The following is a 20194-nucleotide window of genomic DNA, read 5'->3' on the forward strand; positions in this document are numbered from 1 at the left end:
TACACTAATCCAGCGAGAACTTTATGGGCGCTGCCATCTTGAATATCGCCCTTACTGCGTGCCTGCGCGTGTGACGAGTGACACTTGCCTGTGCTTTTCAATGAAAGCATCCTGTCAGAGAATGTCTAACAAGAGATCCCGCTCATGAAAGAAAATGTCAGGTGAAAGGGAACATTGGATCAATGATGTCAGACTGTGCCAAAACTTACCGATGAAGGTAATTTATTAACAACATAAGGTATTAAGACATGTATTAATGACAGCTAACCTCTGCAACAGCCGCCTATGGAACCAAGGGGCTAATTTCTTAGCAGCCAGCCACGCAGTAATGGCGGCGCTGTGCTACTTCCGTGTTTCGCTGGATTAGTGTATACTGGGGGGGGGGGGGGGGGGGGTCAAGATAGGAGGTCCTAAAAGGTCAAGATAGGAGATAAAACGCATTACGCATTTTATAGTAACCAAAAACATGTAAACAGCTTTTCACACTCTGGAAACTATACTGGGGGGGGGGGGGGGGGGGGGGGTTACATAGGGCACTCAGTGTGCACTTTCTGATGGGTTTGCAGATGGCCCAACTGAAAGAAACTCTTGTCACACCTGGAGCAGGTGTAGCACCTCTCCCCTGTGTGACTGCGCTCGTGTATTTTGAGAGCTCCACCGGTGGTGAAACTCTTGTCACACTGAGTGCAGTGGTACGGCTTCTCTCCGGTGTGAGTGCGTTGGTGTCGTTTGAGACATCCCATCTGAGTGAAGCTCTTGCCACACACGTCACAGGTGTGTGGCCTCTCGCCGGCATGTAGTCGCATGTGCGCTTTGAGACTTCCCTCCCTGAAGCTCTTGCCACACTGAATGCAGAGGTGAGGCTTCTCCTCGGTATGAGTGCGCAGGTGTCGCTTGAGATCTCCGTGCTGAGTAAAACCCCTGCCACACTCGGCGCACTGATGTGGCTTATGTCCTGTATGGATGGACTGATGCACCGTGAGGGCACCTTTTCGTCTAAAGCTCTTATTGCACTGAGTGCAGGTGAACGGCCTCTCTCCAGTGTGAGAGCGCATGTGTCTGCGGAGCTGTCCCTCTAGACAGAAAAACTGGCCACAGTGAGGGCAGAGAAACTTGTTTTCTGAATGAATGCGTAGGTGAATATTGAGATGTCCCTTGTCTCTGAATGCCTTGTCACACTGATTGCATTGGTACGGCCTCTCCTCGGAGTGAATGAGCTGGTGTCGTCTGAGATCTCCCGCTTGGCAGAAACTCTTGCCACACTGAGAGCACTGGTGGGGTCTTTCTCCTGTGTGGATGAGCTCGTGTTGCTTGAGTCTACTCTTGGTGGCGAAACTCCTTTCACACTGAGAGCAAGGGAAACGCTTTTGTTCTGTGTGACTGAGCTGGTGTTTGTCCAAATGTTTCTGCGCTTTAAAATCCTTGTCACACTGAAGGCAGTGGAATGGCCTTTCCTCTATGTGAACGCGCTGGTGTCGTTTCAGGCCGTCCTTTCTGTTGAAGCTCTTGTCACACTGAGGACAAGAGTATGGCTTTTCCCCTGTGTGAATGAGCTGATGTTTTGTCAGATTTTGAATATAAGTAAATCTCTTGTCACACTGGGTGCAGGAATGCAGGTTCTTTCTGGTGTGATGGTACTGGTGTTGCTGCGCTTTTCGATATTCAGTGAAAGTCTTGCCACACTTGGAGCAGGAGTAAGGCTTCTTGCCTTCAAAAAAGGAAAAGAGACACACCTCAGCACAAACAAACATCAAGCGTTCTTCCATTACAATGTACATTTATGCCAAATAATTGCTTATAAGAATACTGGCATCAGTGCATCCAGAGATCTCCTTCAGATCCCTTCACTTACTTCACATTTTATTTTGTCACAGTAGGGCCCAAACCATTTTATTTAACCAATATATTCCCTTTATCATTACATTTATACATTCAATACCCCATAATGACACAGAGAAAACAGTCTTTAGATTTGTTGCCAGCCCAATAAGAATCTATTCTACACCACCTCAACATCCCCTCCCCTCTCCTCCCCTGGATCCACAATTTCCACTGAAGCAAACTACACCCTGTGGACATCAAAAGCACACTAACATCATCACTAACACCAAAGCACCTCAGGGTTGTGTCCTCCTTAGCCCCTTTTTTAGCACCTTATACACAACCGCAATAGTCCATCACCACATGGACTGAACCACACCTACATCCATGGACAACCAGGGGTGTGATGGTACACCAAATTGAAGGTGTGTACATACTGTAGTTTTGGAATGAACACAGCATGAAGCAAAGTTTAATGTCATGTCAAGTGCATGTCAACAGGGATGTCTTACTGGGTTTGGGCTGTTCTCCATCTCTGTTGTTCTTGTTATCCAGCCCTTGTGTTCTACAGCAGTCCTCCAGCACCACTGATACTCTCCTTAATTGAGCCAGAACCACGGGGTCTGTACAGTAACGTTCTGCTTCAGAGTAGAGGACTGGAGCTATGTCTGCTTGTTCCTCCTGTTCCTGTAATTAATGAAATTCATGAAGGAGGAGAGAAATACAGAATGTTCCTACTGTCGACTGGCAAATTTACTATATGGTTATAATTATGATACAAAATACCAATTCCCGATTGCAATTTAATTTGCACGTTTGGTCTACTCCGAGATCTATTCCCAGCTTTAGCATGTCTGATATGGGTCTATGCCTTCATCAGCATTAACACAGTTTACAAATTTAATTATGATTTCTGTTTGCATGTCTGTTGATCAGAGGTTTCGTTATAGTAGCATTGCATTAGCCTGACCAGCCAGACCCACATCAAGATGTAGGGTCTGGGAACTCACCGTAGGCAGGGCTCAATCGGAGGGGTGGGATAAACAGTTGTCTTTCAAATTCCCTCTCCACTCAATAGGATAGCACTAAAAGAATCATCTTCATGTTTTTAAGTAGCAGGATAGCCTGACGAGCCAGACCCACATCAAGATGTAGGGTCTGAACACTCACCGTAGACAGGGCTCAATCGGAGGGGTGGGATAAACAGTTGTCTTTCAAATTCCCTCCCCACAATAGGATAACGCTAAACGAATCATCTTCTTGTTTTCAAGTAGCAGGATGCCTAACCTTCCCTCTCCACGCAATAGGATAACGCTAAACGAATCATCTTCTTGTTTTCAAATAACAGGATGCGTTACCGTCGCAACTTCTGGTCGCATGTCAGTCACCATTATGTTAAGCCCACCCACCGACTCTATACACGCTGTGATTGCCCCCCCCCCCCCCCCCCCCCCAAAAAAAAAAAAACACCTAACCTGTTCAGTTTTAATGTCTTCAGTTGAGATGGTCGGTTCTCTTCTGACGTCAGTTCCCACTATAGGAAGAGTAAAAGAGAAGTGCTTTTATCTAATGCAGTTTAAAAAGACAGTAGCAGCCATTTCTCTGACATTATTGACAAATACTCCCACAGACCCCAAATCCTTTTTAGTACCATTAACTCAATCATTAACCCCCAAGTCTCCCCTGAGGTCGAAACTTCCACAGTCTTATGTGAAACTTTTTTTAAATTTTTTATTGATAAAATAGAACTTATCAAACTGTCTTTTACCCCCTCTGTTTCCCCCACTCCACTGTGTCCTTTACCTGGTGCTGTGTTCTTTGACCATTTTTCACCAATGACCCTAAATGAGCTGAATGATATTGTCATGCACATGAAACCCTCTACATCCCCCAATGATGCTATCCCTGCTCAAATGATCAAAGATGCCTTTGAAACCATTGGTCCTAGCATTTTGGTCATTATAAACACATGCCTTGTCTCTGGCACTGTTCCCTCATGCTTCAAGCATGCAGTTGTCCAACCGCTGCTTAAAAAACATAACCTTGATGTCAATTACCCAAAAAACTATCGCCCCATTTCTAAATTACCATTCATCTCCAAAATACTAGAAAAAGTAGTCCTCTCTCAATTACTGCCTTTTCTTAATTCTGCAGATATCATGGAGCCATTTCAGTCTGGCTTTAAAGCACGCCACAGCACTGAAACAGCTTTGCTGAAAGTTTCAAATGACTTGCTCCTCACACTTGACACAGGTGATAATGCTATCCTAGTCCTACTAGACCTCAGTGCTGCATTTGACACCGTAGACCACCCCACTCTTTTAGGCCGTCTCCATCAGTGGGTTGGTATTAGGGACTCTGCTCTGCAGTGGTTCTCCTCCTACCTCACCCATAGATCCTTTTCAGTATCTATAGGGCAGCACTCTTCATCCTCAGCCCCTCTTTCCTGTGGTGTCCCCCATTCTGGGTCCAGTCCTATTCTGTTTATACATGCTCCCATTAGGAAATATAATTAGAAAATACAACCTTTCATTCCACTTTTATGCTGACGACTCCCAACTATATCTCCCATTGAGATCCAGTGACTCCCTTCAGACTCTCTTAGAGTGTCTCAAGGAGATTAATGTTTGGATGGGAGAAAATTTCCTTCAGTTAAACAATGACAAAACAGAAGTAATCATTTTTAACCCCTCCAAAACAAAAACCCCCACAGTAACTGACCTGGGTAGTCTGACATCTTTTGTTAAACCATCTGCAAGAAATCTAGGTGTCATTTTTGATTCTGAGCTCTGCTTTCATAAGCAAATCTCTGCCGTGGTTAAAAACAGCTTCTACCAGCTTAGAATTATAGCCAAAATTAAACACTCCCTGTCATATCATAATCTGGAAACAATTATTCATGCCTTTATAACATCACGGCTGGATTATTGTAACTCCCTTTACCTTGGTCTCCCCCAGTCCCTCATACAACGCCTACAAATGGTCCAGAATGCAGCAGCAAGACTCTTAACTGGGTCAAAAAAGTGGGATCACATCACACCTGTTCTTGCATCCCTTCATTGGCTGCCAGTGCATCAAAGGATCCACTTTAAAATACTACTAATGGTGTTCAAAGCCCTCAACGGCCAGGCCCCATCTTACATTTCAGATCTCCTAATACCCCACTCAGCCACTAGATCCCTGAGATCTTGCAATCAGGGTCTTCTACATATCCACCACTCCAGACTAAAACAAAAAGGTGACAGGGCCTTTGCTGTTGCGGCTCCACGTTTGTGGAACCAATTGCCACCACACATACGTGATGCCCCCTCCATCTCTACTTTTAAATCAAGGCTCAAAACCCACCTTTACACCCTTGCTTTCCATCCCCCTTAATTTGATGGTTTTGTGTTTTAAGTGTACTTTTATTTAGTTTTGTTATTTATTTATTTGTACTTATTATTTTTACTTATCATTATTATTATTATTATTATTATTATCTTATTTTATTGTATTTCATTGTTTATTGTAGGCCTATATTATTTCATGTTATTTCTTTATTTCTTTACCTATTTTTATTACACTATGTACAGCACTTTGGTCAGTGTGAACTGTTGTAAACGTGCTTTATAAATAAATATTACTTACTTACTTACTTACTATTTGAAAACTTGACAGGATATGTTTTCGGTGCAGGTGGTTTCACAGTCTTTATGCAGGATAATGATTAGCTGGGGGGAAACTACAGGCCTGATTTTCATGTACAGTAACTTGGTGGAAGGGTGTTGCATGAGCCAGCATTTTTACCACAGATTTAGTATCACTTCAGTTAACATTTTTAGATACTAACTTTGGCTGTGGCAAGTGTCCTTCTAGTTTTAAGTTTTAGAGGTGTACGGTTGCCCCAATTGAATCTAAATGATGGGCAAAGTGCAAAGTCTAACTTGAAGCTAATGCTTATATACTATACTTTTGCTAATACTTGTGCAACATCTATTTATTAATTCAATACCCAGCCTATTTTAAAGCAAAAACATCTGGGTCAGGTCAATGACACCACACATTTGTTTAAGCTATAAACAAAACTCAATACATTAGTGGATCATGATAGCCTTTACAGTTGCCTTTACACGGATACATCCCAAGGATGTTTATTTGTCACATGCATATGATTACTAATGTAAAGAATGCAGTGAAATTGTCACCCTCCATGGTTCAATCTTCTGTAAGTGAGCTCTTCAATTAATTAGTTGTGTTTAGCCTTATATGCTAATGTATGAATATATGTTTCTCAATTTATTCATTTGTTTCCAGAAAATTGACCATAAGTAATCATGCAAGATATTATTTTTCTTTTTCTTCCAGAGTTGGGGTGAAATGGTATACTTTCCGGCCGTACCATTTGGGGTTCATAATTTGATTTTTTTCCCCCCACAAGGTCCTGCTATGGGCCAGGGTATCGCGCCAATGGCTGCAGGGGCCCTTCTTTTTTGTTATCCCCCCTATAGTATCAAAAAGTAAAGTCGTCTATTGTCAAAGTGAAATGGTTGCTGGCATAAATCAGTGGCATTAGTTTGAGCACATAATTGAAGTATTGTTTGGATGTGTTTGAGTGGAAGTCAATGAGAGCCGTAAATCGGTAAATAGCGGTGACCAAATAATATTTATTCGAATAGCGAGGCAGCAGTGTTCTCTAGACACTTATCTTACCGTCTATCATTTGTGGCATGTCAGTGCAGGAAACGCTGCCTGCCGAATCCTCAACGAAATCCATAACTGGAACTGTTTGACGTGTCGCAAGGAACTCGCCGGTTCAGAGGTTGTACGACTGCAAAAACAGACTGATGTTTATGCGCTAAATATCCTTCTGGGCTTCTTCTGCGTCTTCTTCTTCTTCTTTCAGACTTCAGGTGGTTGACAAATAACTTTAATGGTGCATTACCGCCACCAACTGGCCCGGGGTGTGGTAGCCTAGGCTACTTGAGTCTAACCTTTCAAAATATGAAGCAAGCAAAACAAACAAAAATAAATTCATTAATTCATTAATTCATTCATTCATTCATTCATTCATTCAATTAATTAATTAGTCCTGTAGGTTATTTATCACGAAGCTAAATACTGTACATAGTGAACATATTTCACCTGACCTTCTTTGTGTCCCCTCAAATGTTTTCCTTGCAATTGTATCCTTAATGTTGGTCAATTTCTTCCTGATATTAAAGACAGTGTAGTCTATAACATGCCCTATACTCTGGATTAGGCTACTACAAAATTCACATTTGCCATCAACATGCGTCTTCATTATTAATAAGGTAGCCTATTAGGCTATTTATTCTTGTTCACTTCATTCTTGAAAATACATCCTCCTCCTTGCTTCTGTTTGAATTTAGCCTATGCTCTTTCCCATTTTGTTCTGGATATTATAGAACTGTCTTCCAATCTGCCCATTGCCCCCATAATGTTTACCATTTTCCCTATGATTTAATACCTTTAATTTCTGCTTTGCTATAATTGACCTCTATTTCTTTGCTGAAATTTCCAGCTGCTTGCTTAGCACATTACCTGCTCATTACAACTCCTGATGCACAAGTTATCTTGGTTCCTGAATTGAATAGATTTCAAGGTATGTTTCCAAAGCGTACCTCCAGGTACGTTTGTGATGCGGTTCTGTTCATTGTAAGATCAGTTTATAACATCACATGTTTTTGTCCTAGCTGGCTTTATCCAATGTTCAGATTTGATCTTTTTAAGTTGCAAATCAGCGCAATTACATCATACCTAATTTGCATATTCAAACATTACATTTCAGAAAACTTGTAATACATTTCTTTTTCATATTGACCTAAGTAATCAACTGGTGAAGTTTCATTGTGATATCTGCTTGTTAAATTCTTTTACCCTATTCACCTGTAGTATATCCACCTTATATTCAACACATTGGACAAGAAAGGCTTAATATACGAAATTGCCCAAGGGATATCACCATGCACCCTCTCAAATCTTAAAGAGGTACCCCTAGTCTACTAGATTCTGCAAAAAAAAAAAAAACCTTTAACCGACAAAACCAGGTTCAAATTATGGCATTTGGCTGCCAAACTAAAGGGCAGAGTGCAGAGTGTGTCTGGTGCACATGGTCTAGTCCCCTAGTGTCAACTGGTTTTCTGTTAAAACTTTTTTGATCACTTCTGACAGAACATAAACGTTAATCTCTTAGGTCCATATAGAATTGAACTCGTAGATTTGGGTCAGGCATCTTACAAATGGCATGAATGGCATTTTTTTTTTATATAGAAAACTTTTAATGGAAAAGCATAACTCTCATTTTAACAACTCTTTTACCATTGTCTGAGGAAATGGGGAGCCTTTTTCATCTAGATGATAATATGTCTCTCTCACAACTTGACATTTTTTACATTACTGAACAACCTAAAAGGTTAAGATAGGAGGTAAAACGCATTTTATAGCAACCAAAAACATGTAAACAGCTTTTCACACTCCGGAAACTATACTGGGGGGGGTTACGTAGGGCACTCAGTGTGCACTTTCTGATGGGTTTGCAGATGGCCCAACTGAAAGAAACTCTTGTCACACCTGGAGCAGGTGTAGCACCACTCCCCTGTGTGACTGCGCTCGTGTATTTTGAGAGCTCCACCGGTAGTGAAACTCTTGTCACACTGAGCGCAGTGGTACGGCTTCTCTCCGGTGTGAGTGCGTTGGTGTCGTTTGAGACATCCCATCTGAGTGAAGCTCTTGCCACATACGTCACACGTGTGTGGCCTCTCGCCGGTGTGTAGTCGCATGTGCGCTTTGAGACATCCCTCCCTGAAGCTCTTGCCACACTGAATGCAGAGGTGAGGCTTCTCCTCGGTATGAGTGCGCAGGTGTCGCTTGAGATCTCCATGCTGAGTAAAACCCCTGCCACACTCGGCGCACTGATGTGGCTTATTTCCTGTATGGATGGACTGATGTACCATGAGGGCACCTTTTCGTCTAAAGCTCTTATTGCACTGAGTGCAGGTGAACGGCCTCTCTCCAGTGTGAGAGCGCATGTGTCTGCGGAGCTGTCCCTCTAGACAGAAAAACTGGCCACAGTGAGGGCAGAGAAAATTGTATTCTGAATGAATGCGTAGGTGAATATTGAGATGTCCCTTGTCTCTGAATGCCTTGTCACACTGATTGCATTGGTACGGCCTCTCCTCGGAGTGAATGAGCTGGTGTCGTCTGAGATCTCCCGCTTGGCAGAAACTCTTGCCACACTGAGAGCACCGGTGGGGTCTTTCTCCTGTGTGGATGAGCTCGTGTTGCTTGAGTCTACTCTTGGTGGCGAAACTGCTTTCACACTGAGAGCAAGGGAAAGGCTTTTGTTCTATGTGACTGAGTTGGTGTTTGTCAAAATCTTTTTGTGCTTTAAAATCCTTGTCACACTGAAGGCAGTGGAATGGCCTTTCCTCAATGTGAACGAGCTGGTGTCGTTTCAGGCCGTCCTTTCTGTTGAAGCTCTTGTCACACTGAGGGCAAGAGTATGGTCTTTCCCCTGTGTGAATGAGCTGATGTTTTGTCAGATTTTGAATATAAGCAAATCTTTTGTCACACTGGGTGCAAGAGTATGGCTTTTCCCCTGTGTGAATGAGCTGATGTTTTGTCAGATTTTGAATATGAGTAAATCTCTTGTCACACTGGGTGCAGGAATGCAGCTTCTTTCTGGTGTGATTGTACTGCTGTTGCTGCGCTTTTCGATATTCAGTGAAAGTCTTGCCACACTTGGAGCAGGAGTAAGGCTTCTTGCCTTCAAAAAAGGAAAAGAGACACACCTCAGCACAAACAAACATCAGGCGTTCTTCCATTACAATGTACATTTATGCCAAATAATTGCTTATAAGAATACTGTTATCAGTGCATCCAGAGATCTCCTTCAGATCCCTTCACTTACTTCACATTTTATTTTGTCGCCTTAGGGCTCAAACCATTTTATTTAACCAATATTTTCCCTTTATCATTACCATTCATTATTATCATTATCTATACATTCAATACCCCATAATGACACAGAGAAAACAGTCTTTAGATTTGTTGCCAGCCCGATAAGAATCTATTCCACACCACCTCAACATCCCCTCCCCTCTCCTCCACTTGATCCACAATTTCCACTGAAGCAAACTACACCCTGTGGACATCACATCACAGCACAGTAACATCATCACTAACACCAAAGCACCTCAGGGTTGTGTCCTCTTTAGCCCCTTTTTAGCACCTTATACACAACCGCAATAGTCCATCACCACATGGACTGAACCACACCTACATCCATGGACAACCAGGGGTGTGATGGTACACCAAATTGAAGGTGTGTACATACTGTAGTTTTGGAATGAACACAGCATGAAGCGAAGTTTAATGTCATGTCAAGTGCATGTCAACCAGAGGTGGAAAAGTCCAGCTTCAGAAAGTAAAAGTCCTACCACATATCTGTGCCAACCATTCATTTAAACCAGCTGATTCTAGCACAACTCTTCAGCTGGGTAGACCAGCTAATTAGTGAGATCACCTGTGTTAAGGGCACAAGTAGAACCAATACGTGGTTGGATTTTTACTTTCTGAAGCTGGACTTTTCCACCTCTGATGTCAACTGGGATGTCTTACTGGGTTTGGGCTGTTCTCCATCTCTGTTGTTCTTGTTATCCAGCCCTTGTGTTCTACAGCAGTCCTCCAGCACCACGGATACTCTCCTTAATTGAGCCACAACCACGGGGTCTGTACAGTAACGTTCTGCTTCAGAGTAGAGGACTGGAGCTTTGTCTGCTTGTTCCTCCTGTTCCTGTAATTAATGAAATTCATGAAGGAGGAGAGAAATACAAAATGTTCCTACTGTCGACTGCCAAATTTGGTCAGTTTTGAATGTTTCTCAGATTCTGATGATGTGGTTTAGAGTTTTATACACATTAATCTTAGGCTGGGTGAACCCTGCCTGACCTGCCGGCGAATTTGGATTTCGCCCAACGGCTCAGGCTGGAAACCTGCACATCTATCTAGCCTGCTTCCTGTCCACAACCTTTGGGACCAATCACAAGCTTATAAAAAAAACCGGATTATCCAAGTGTACGGAGTCATTTGAACTATTCCATTGATCACGCCTCTTGTACAGAAGAATTAAGTGCAGACTAATGTTCAATTTTAAAAGATTGAGCTTAGTATGGTGATATTCAGCCTAAGCTGGGAACATACCTCACAATTATTAAGCCGATTGTGAAAGAACATGTTTGTGATAATATTGGGAAAACAGATGTAATCAATAGTAGTCATGGTGTTCAGTCACAGCAGGAATCGTTATGTGTGTCACAGATTTGAATTCTTCCATTGTTCCATCTTTCCATTGTTGATGCTATCCAGACTCAGGCCTTGCTCATATCAAACCTGGTAAAAATAAATGTGCGTATGTGAGGTGAAAACGATTTCAGATTCTTATTGAGTGTGATTGAAAAGGGGAAAAAAATCGATTCCCAGCTTTAGCATGTCTGATACGGGTCTATGCTTTCATCAGCATTAGCACAGTTTTAGAATTGAATTATGTTTGTGTGCATCTCTGTTGATCAGGTTTAGCTATGGTAGCATATGTTGCATTAGTCTAACCAGCCAGACCGACATCAAGATGTAGGGTCTGGGAACTCACTGTAGGCAGGGCTCAATCGGAGGGGTGGGATAAACAGTTGTCTTTCAAATTCTCTCTCCATGCAATAGGATAGCGCTAAACGAATCATCTTCTTGTTTTCAAGTGGCAGGATGCTTAACGGTCGCAACTTCTGGCCACATGTCAGTCACCATTATGTTAAGCCTGCCCGCCCACCGACTCTATACACGATGTGATTGGTCCAGTGATTTCTGCCAAAGCCCAGCTGCCAAGCTCTACGGAAAGTTGCTAGACTAACCCGCGCGTCTAGATTTCTTGGCTAATGTTGCATTACAAGTAATATGAATTTCAGGAAAAACAAAACAAAACAAAACCAAAAAAACAACGTTAATATTTCCCCCCCCCAAAAAAAATCACCTGTTCAGTTTTTATGTCTTCAGCTGAGATGGTCGGTTCTCTTCTGACGTCAGTTCCCACTACAGGAAGGGCAAAAGAGAAGTGCTTTTATGTAATGCAGTTTAAAGACAGACATTTGAAAACTTGACAGGATATGTTTTCAGTGCAGGTGGTTTCACTGTCTTTATGCAGGATAATAATTAATAGCTAGGGGAAAACTACAGGCCTGATTTTCATGAACAGTAACTTGGTGGAAGGGTGTTACATGAGCCAGAATTTTCACCACAGATTTAGTATTGCTTCAGTTAACATTTTAGATACTAACTTTGGCTGTGGCAAGTGTCCTTCTAGTTTGAAGTTTTAGAGGTGTACGGTAGCCCCAATTGAACCTAAATGATGGGCAAAGTGCAAAAAGTCTAACTTGAAGCTAATGAAATACTTATGCAACATCTATTTATTAATTCAATACCCAGCCTATTTTAAAGCAAAAACATGTGGGTCAGGTCAATGACACCACACATTTGTTTAAGCTGTAAACAAAACTCAATACATTAGTGGATCATGATAGCCTTTACAGTTCACGGATACAACACGAGGATGCTTATTTGTCACATGCATATGATTACTAATGTAGAAAATGCAGTGAAATTGTCACCCCTCTCTAGGGATGTCACGAGAACCGATACTTGCGATACCTCTCGATTCCAAAATTAAAAAACACCGGCGATGCCCATTTTTTCGAAGCACCGTAAGCACCGACGCCAGCATAAGCATCGGTGCTGCGACTCTTCCGGAACTGATGGGGGCAATACAGTGTTTCCCACACATAGACTAATTTGAGGCGATGCGCCACAGATTCAGCACCGGCCGCCACATATGGTTTCGTTACTTTTTATTTTATTTATTTATCTATTTTTCAACGCTATTGAAAAACACGCAACATTTGTTAAGCTGAATTTCCATTCCCTGCTCTCCCTCTCTGTCACTCACGCAACTGTCTCTCATGCATGCACACACACACAGTCCCCTCCGTGCACACAGCGTCTGTCTCCATGAAAACCAACCAATCATTCCTGGAAGCGTGGTCGTACTGATGCACCTGACGCTGCCCGGGTGGATAGTTCTTCTTCCACATCGTTTGTAGACTATGCGTGCAACTTTACCAAACAGTAGAAGTAAACTCACTCTCCTTGGCCCGCTCTCGTGCGTGGTCAATGGACACCCGCCCACGACATGCACATTTAATCCAAATAAAACATTCACAATCGTGAACGCAATGACGCACAGAAGACGACTAGCTAAATTGCTGTTTAAAATCCGGTTAGCATCATTAGCAGGCTATGCAGCAGACATTTGATTAAAACTTGCATTCAAGTTGACTGACCATCTCAATACCAATGTTTTTCAACTCCAAGACTTAAAAGGGCCTGTCCCAAGGAGAAAAAGTAGCTTACCTTGAAACTTAAACACATGTGGGGATACTGAACAGTCCAACCAGTAGAGTAGCCTATGATAAGATTAGCCTGCTACTTTGTTTACAATATTTTGAGGCTTCAACCAGACGGCTGAATTTAAGAGGTGGAGTTGTAATATGAATAGTTGGCTATAATCTGCATAAAGTTTGCTGTTATGAAGATCAGAAATTTCAGTATATAGAATGTATGAATAGTTACAGAATGTGTGTGTGTTTCAAATAAAGACTTTGCATCTTGTAAAAAAAATCATTCACATTATATGAAAGCAAAGCGATAAAAAGGCGATGCAAGTTGTTGGTTTTTATACAGTAGGCTACAATCCATTAGAAAAGTGATTGAATTAATTATGTGTAAGCCTATGTGATATGCTTGCAATTGGATACTGTATTCTGTTATGCACTGTAGAAATTATATTTCAGTATTCTGCAAATATTTAAAGTAATTCATTAAGTACATGGGATTTTAGAAAATCCTTTTTTTATACGATAGTATCGAATTTGGCATCGAGAATCGTGTAATTTTGCTGGTATTGGCACCGACTACTGATTTTTTGGTATCGTGACACCCCTACCCCTCTCTAAGGTTCATTCTTCTGTAAGTGGGCTACCTTGCTCTTCTATAAATTAGTTGTGTTTAGTCCTATATGCTATAATGTATGAATATATGTATCTCAATTTATTCATTTGTTTCCAGAAAATTGACCATAAGTTATCATGCAAGGGATTATTTTTTTAAAATTCTTTCAGGGTTGGGGTGAAATAGTATGCTTCCCAGCCCTACCATTTGGGGTGCACAATTTGATTGTCTTTCACAAGGTCCTGCTATGCGCCAATGACTCCAGGGGCCCTTCTTTTTTTTTGTTTTTAATCTATCCTTCCTATAGAATCAAAATGTAGTCTATTGTCAAAGTGAAATAGTTGTTGCCATAAATCAGCGGCATTAGTTTGAGCGTATAATTGAAGTATTGTTTGGATGTGTTGAGTGGAAGTCAATAGGAGCCGTAAATCGGTAAATAGCGGTGACCAAATAATATTTATCTGAATAGCGAGGCAGCGGTGTTCTCTAGCCACTTTTCTTACCGTCTACCATTTGTGGCATGTCAGTCAAGGAAACGCTGGCTGCCGAATCCTCAACGAAATCCATAACTGGAACTGTTCGACGTGTCGCAAGGAACTCGCCAATAGGCTACATTTCAAAGGTTGCACGACGGCAAAAACTGCTCTACACAGTCTTCTGGGCTTCTTTTGCGACTTCTTCTTCCTCTTCTTCTTCTTCTTGTTTCAGACTTCAGGCGGTTGAGAATTAACTTTAATGGTGCATTACCGCCACCAACTGGCCCGGGGTGTGGTAGCCTACAGTAGCCTACTTGAGTCTAACCTTTCAAAATATGAAGCAAGCAGAACAAAACAAAAATAAATAAATAAATGAATTCATTCATTCATTCAATTAATTAGTCCTGTAGGTTATTGACCACGAAGCTAAATTGTATGCTTAATGTTTGTCTTTCTTCCTGATATTTAGGATGTAGAATAACAGGCCAATGTAAACTCTGGACTAACCTACTACAGATTTCACATTTGCCACGTGCTTCTTCATTATTTATAAGGTATTATTTAATCTTGTTCACCTCATTCTTGAAAATACATCCTCCTCCTCCTTGCTTCTGTTTGAACTTATGCTCCTTCCCCACTTTGTTCTGGATATTATTGTCTTCCAATCTGCCCATTGCCCCCATAATGTTTACCATTTTCCCTATAAGATTTAATAGGCCTACCTTTAATTTCTGCTTTGCTGTAATTGACCTCTATATCTCTGCTGGAATTTCCAGCTGCTTGCACATTACCTGCTCATTACAACTCCTGATGCCCATACAAGTTATCTTGGTTCCTGATAGATTCTGATCAATGCTGAGCTGGAGTCTAATCATTACCTTCCTTCTATCGACTTCCTCCCATAGCAGAGCTAGCTACAGCGACCAACTCCTCTGAGTAAACTGTTAAATAATCACTGATTCTTTTGCCTATTTTAACTTTTAATTTTGGGATGACATAAGCAACCTAATTATCTTGTCAGTTTGTTTAGAGGCATCTGTAGAGTTATATCATACCTCTTAATGAAATAGCTCTGCACTTGTAATTTCCTTGCTTTTCTTCTAACAACCCCAAATCAATGGACACTTTAAAACCCCATGATGGAGCAGCTGGGAAAAGGTAGGACTTATTTTTTATTCATAATTCCAACCCCATTTAATTTACTTTATCATTGATCACCTAACCAAAACTTCTGACTTGAGCATTCCTGCACTCTTGGCAATTGACAAGGAAAGGGTTACACACAGCCATGTGTGTGTTTATTGTAAAAAAAGATCCAATGGCCTCAAAGAGGAACTGCAAATGGTCCTGGGATTGAGCCTAAAAGAGAGAGATTTTTTCAAACATTTCAATCTGATTTCATGTTATGCACAAGGGCCAAGGGGTATCAACAATTAAAGTTCTGTTCTGAGCCAGAATACTCAGTCACAGGAAATGTTGATTTAAGTCTGGCACAAAATGTAAATTAGTTGAGCGGTTTCAATTCTTCTTTCTGTCTTGGAAAAGTCAAAGTATATGGAAACTTCAAAAACATTTGAATGTTTTTTTTTTTCACTGAGAACCAACTTGTCACGACAGCTTGTATATTTGTGACACAGAGAGGTAACGTTAGTGCATCCTGTGTGACATGAAATCACTTGCAGCTAACAGTTATTCGCCACATTCATGGCTTGTGTCACCACTGTGAGAATGCATTTTTTTTTAACCCTTGGCTTGTACAGAAAATCAAAACTGTACATTTTGTTGGCAGCAAACCCTATAAATATATATTTTCAAAGTTATAATTAGTTCAACTGGGTAATCTAATACTAATGACTAAATACGAACAGCCATGTATTTTCATGAAAATGCTTTATTGAGACTGTTAAAGGTGGGGTAGGAGTTGTTTGGAGCATACTCTCTGGAGCATTTTTTTATATATTGCTTGAAATACTCTTCGCACCCCCATTGCAACCAATTAATTAAAAGTTTTGACACAAAAATGAAAAAAATTAGTGGTGTCTAGAACGAGAAATCTAGGAAAAACACTATCCAATCATACTGAGCGGACCGTTGACAACGATTGGATTCTGATTACGTCTATCAAACTGCACTCTGCTCCTCCCTCCCCCTCCTTCTCCCTCTGCGCGTACCCTTCTTCGTGAACGTGCTGATTGCGTGTGCTCGCCCTGAAGCTTGCCAGGAAGCTAGAGCCAGCTTGGTTAGCACGTAGCATTCCTAAACGTATAGTTAGCATACAAGATACGGCAACGACGATTTGAACATTATGGCAGAAAAGGTGCCAACAACGGGCCGAAAAAGAAAGACTGTGTTTTGAGAAGGCTTCTGCCAAAAAAAGGGCAGACGAAGACAGCCAAGACCCGAGTGGCCATCGGTGCTGCTGCATTTGTTCGATGGCGTCAGCTAAAGGAACAGCAAGAGCTGCAAACGGATGCCATGGTGGCCCTATTTCTACTGGATAGGTAAGATTACATTATGTCTTTATAATGTTTGAGAGCACTTGTTAATGCTTTAGGACAGTATGTTGTCGTTTCTAACAAGTATTCAGCCAGTGAGAGGATAAAACGATGTAGACGAGCTGCAATGCCCCTGCATGTTTGGCTAAGTTAGCTAACACCGAAGTATGTCAACGTTACTGCTTTCAATCGCTAATCAAAGTTATTTGTATATCCGTGAAGATTTTTCCCCATGGCATTTATTTCATGCTTCTAAACTATTTACTAACTTGATGACTCTTATTTATTGTTTTGTTAGTTACGTGAAGGGCACAACATCTACACCCGTGAAACAAGGTTTCAAGAGACCCCCTCCTCCCCCGTATCCACAATTCTGACAGCTCTGACACGTGAGTATCCGAACTTTATGTTGACAACAAGCTGGATGGTCAATGTAGGCTAACGATTTGAAATATGTTGGTCAGTTTATCTTTTACTTAGAGTACCGCTTCCCTAGTCTTACTACAGCTCTGGCCAAGTGGGCTTGTTGAACACAAGTTTTGCCTTTTGCAGTTGTTCTATAGCTCGTATTCATCTAACATTATACGTGCTAACATTAGATTGCTTGGGTTTCAAATGCTTGCTGTCTAAGAATGTTGCAGTGATACTGATATAGGTTTGATTGCTGTTTATTTCTATTGTCAAAATTGTTCGACCAGGGCTAAAGCTAGCCTTGAGAAACTAAAAGTATATACTATCAGGCAATGCCAGCTGTACGCACCAGATCAAGCTTTTTGACTACAATGTTTACACAGTTTACAACTTTTCACCTGTATAGGGTATAGTAAGGTTTTCCTTATCCATGCCTAGGTTGTAGGATTTCACAGCTCTAATACATTTCTGCTACACTACATGCATCACCATATTGCTATGATTGTTCATTGGTTTATTTACCATGATTTCTTTTTTCAACTTTAGCTAAAGGACCGTTCAAAGACAGTGGCATACACCATTCTTTAGACATCTAGCATGGATCAAAGAACTTGAGCAAAAGACTTGTAGCGGTATGTTCTGGATCTCCTTTCCAATTGTATGCTTTGTACATTACCTACATCAACCTTTTGATGTGAACTTTTGTTGACATCCTTTTAAAACCTTTGTTGTTCAATGTCCAGGCAGGGCAGCAAAAGGGATGCTGTGACTTACTGACATGGAGCAAAGATGTCTGCAACCATTTCTGGCATTGTTGCAAAGCTGCAAGCTGTTATGAAGAGTTCATGGTAAGTAACCTATCACAGATGATGTAATTTGTGTGTTTCTGAATCGAGTAGTAATATGAACTGTAACATGGGTTACACAGTCATACTAATAACCAACTGTCATTTTATGTCTAGAACAATCTCTACTTTGGCCAACAGTTTGGACCCCTTGTCAGACTTGTCATTGTGCACACTCTGTGTTTGTGAGATCCCTTATTTAAAGTCATTTTGTAACTATTTCTCCTCAGGACCTGTGGATGGGACTCCTGCACCACGTCACAGGAGAACATGAGTGGGCCCTTGGTGCCTGCCACCACGGCCCTTTGGAGGACAGCAGAGAGAAAGACTGGATACAACAGGGCAGTTTGGCACACCAGAGATTGTGGGAAATTGTTCTTGAGGCAAGCTGGCTGAAGAACATCGTCAAGTATCTGCGTTTCAGGTACACCTGCAAATATTCACAAGACTTCCTCTATAATAATGCCCCTTTGGTATTCTAAAAGTTGCAAATGTTATTACTCTCAGATATGTGGTTGTGACTGGTATTTTTTAAACAGCACAGGCCTCTCCACCCACAGACTAGGCCCCACAGTGTTGCAGCATGTGCCTGACCTACTAGCCAGCACTGACCAGATGCATCAGCTATGAGGAAACAGTTTCCCTGAAATTGTACATAGTTGTATTTAAGATTTTGTATTTTGTTATTAGTATTATATGGTTGTTTTTGTTTGTTTGTTTCCCCCCAAATATCTCAATAAACAGTTGTTAAAGGTAGGGTTGGAGATCCTGGAAAACGATTCCAGCAAAGCTGCATTTTGAAAATACACAGGTCAAAAGTACCAGCCCCTTTCTTCAGACTTCCCCCCGAAGCCACGCCTCCAGAGTACAGGAACGCGCAATGCTTGTTCACGAGCAGGAAAGTGCACGAGCTCTGTTCTGGTTCACGAGCACGAAGGTGCACGAGCGCTGTTCTGACCTGTCCATGGTTCTGAAAGCAAGCATCGATTGGCTTTGGCTAACTTTTGCTAACTTTTTCTCATGGCGGATTCACAGGTAAGAAAATACCTTTCAACATCATAATGAACCTAACTAACGACTATGATTATCATTTCAAGTTATATTTATGAGTATATTAGATTAGAAGTTTGGCTATTCACTTAGTTATTTTGATACGTGTCATAGGCTATAACCAGTGTTGGGTATAGTTACTTTTGAAAGTAATTAGTTACTTTACTGCGTTAGTATCAATTAAAAGTAACCCGTTACGTTACTACGTTTCCCATTAATAAAAATAACGCGTTAGAGTACTCCTGCGTTACCAACAAAATGCCTGTGGGGAGAGGCGCGTGCGGGGGGGGGGGGGGGGGGGGGGGGGCGGTCCGAAAGTTGCGCAATATATCTATCGATCTAAAGCATGGGTCTTCAACCGGGGGTCCGCGACCCCTAGGGGGTCCGCGGAGGTACTGCAGGGGGTCCGCGAAAATATTTCATCTGAAGCATTTTTTTCTCTTCCAAAAAATAACATTTGACAAAGTTAACATAATGTTCAATGAAAATCGCTTCATATTCGTTTTTAAACAACACATTGTAGGCTACCCATGAATCATGCATGTGATAATATGTTCCATTGGGTAACATTGTGTTACCCAATGGAACACTTTCCCCCCCGTGCGTTTTAGTTCAATAGCTTCGTTTTCAGCGGCATCTGACCATTAACAAACTCGTTCTTTTCATTCTGGGAGATAAATTACGTTTCGACTGTTTGATTCGTTTGCTTAATGTCGGGACTGATGGACCCTGAACTTTGCGGGGTAACCTATTTGTTCTGTGTGATGTTTTGCTTTGTTTTTTTTTTTTTTTTAAATGAGAGTCTGCGGTCTTTGCACGTCAAGGCGTTCTGCGTGAATTCATTAATCCAACGTTCTCCGCAATGTCATACAATCAAAATGAAACGATAACGATAATCTTGTGTTTGTGTTTCCTTGTGTAAGACAAGTTATATTTACACAAGATGAAGAGGCTCTCTGTCTGTATCAGGTTGAGCAAATTAAACTTTGCCTGAATTTAGCTGAATTTATACCACCAGAGAGGGTTAAAGCGGAGCTTCTCACAC

The 20194-nt window shown here is 41.5% G+C and overlaps 1 protein-coding gene and 1 long non-coding RNA gene across 3 annotated transcripts; one reads left to right on the plus strand and one right to left on the minus strand.

Moving 5' to 3' along the window:
* Positions 1–508: 508 nt before the first annotated feature.
* On the minus strand, positions 509–14555 carry LOC134067970 (zinc finger protein 271-like). The gene is made up of 8 exons (XM_062523464.1): positions 14376–14555; positions 11843–11901; positions 10441–10615; positions 8322–9586; positions 6511–6604; positions 3297–3355; positions 2334–2508; positions 509–1708 (listed from the first exon to the last, which is right to left on the minus strand). The coding sequence occupies exons 1-8, from the start codon at positions 14437–14439 to the stop codon at positions 525–527; spliced, it is 3075 nt and encodes a 1024-aa protein (XP_062379448.1). The 5' UTR covers positions 14440–14555; the 3' UTR covers positions 509–524.
* Positions 14556–16325: 1770 nt separating this feature from the next.
* On the plus strand, positions 16326–19120 carry LOC134067738 (uncharacterized). 2 transcript variants are annotated; one of them, XR_009936553.1, is made up of 6 exons: positions 16326–16849; positions 17142–17232; positions 17801–17886; positions 17998–18102; positions 18330–18523; positions 18639–19120. It is a non-coding gene; the product is annotated as an uncharacterized LOC134067738 (long non-coding RNA). The 2 variants fall into 2 exon arrangements; XR_009936552.1 differs by having other exon boundaries at positions 16326–17232.
* Positions 19121–20194: the final 1074 nt, after the last annotated feature.

The sequence above is a fragment of the Sardina pilchardus genome, chromosome 20 (assembly GCF_963854185.1).
Source record: "Sardina pilchardus chromosome 20, fSarPil1.1, whole genome shotgun sequence".
In the NCBI taxonomy this organism is placed as follows: domain Eukaryota; kingdom Metazoa; phylum Chordata; class Actinopteri; order Clupeiformes; family Clupeidae; genus Sardina; species Sardina pilchardus.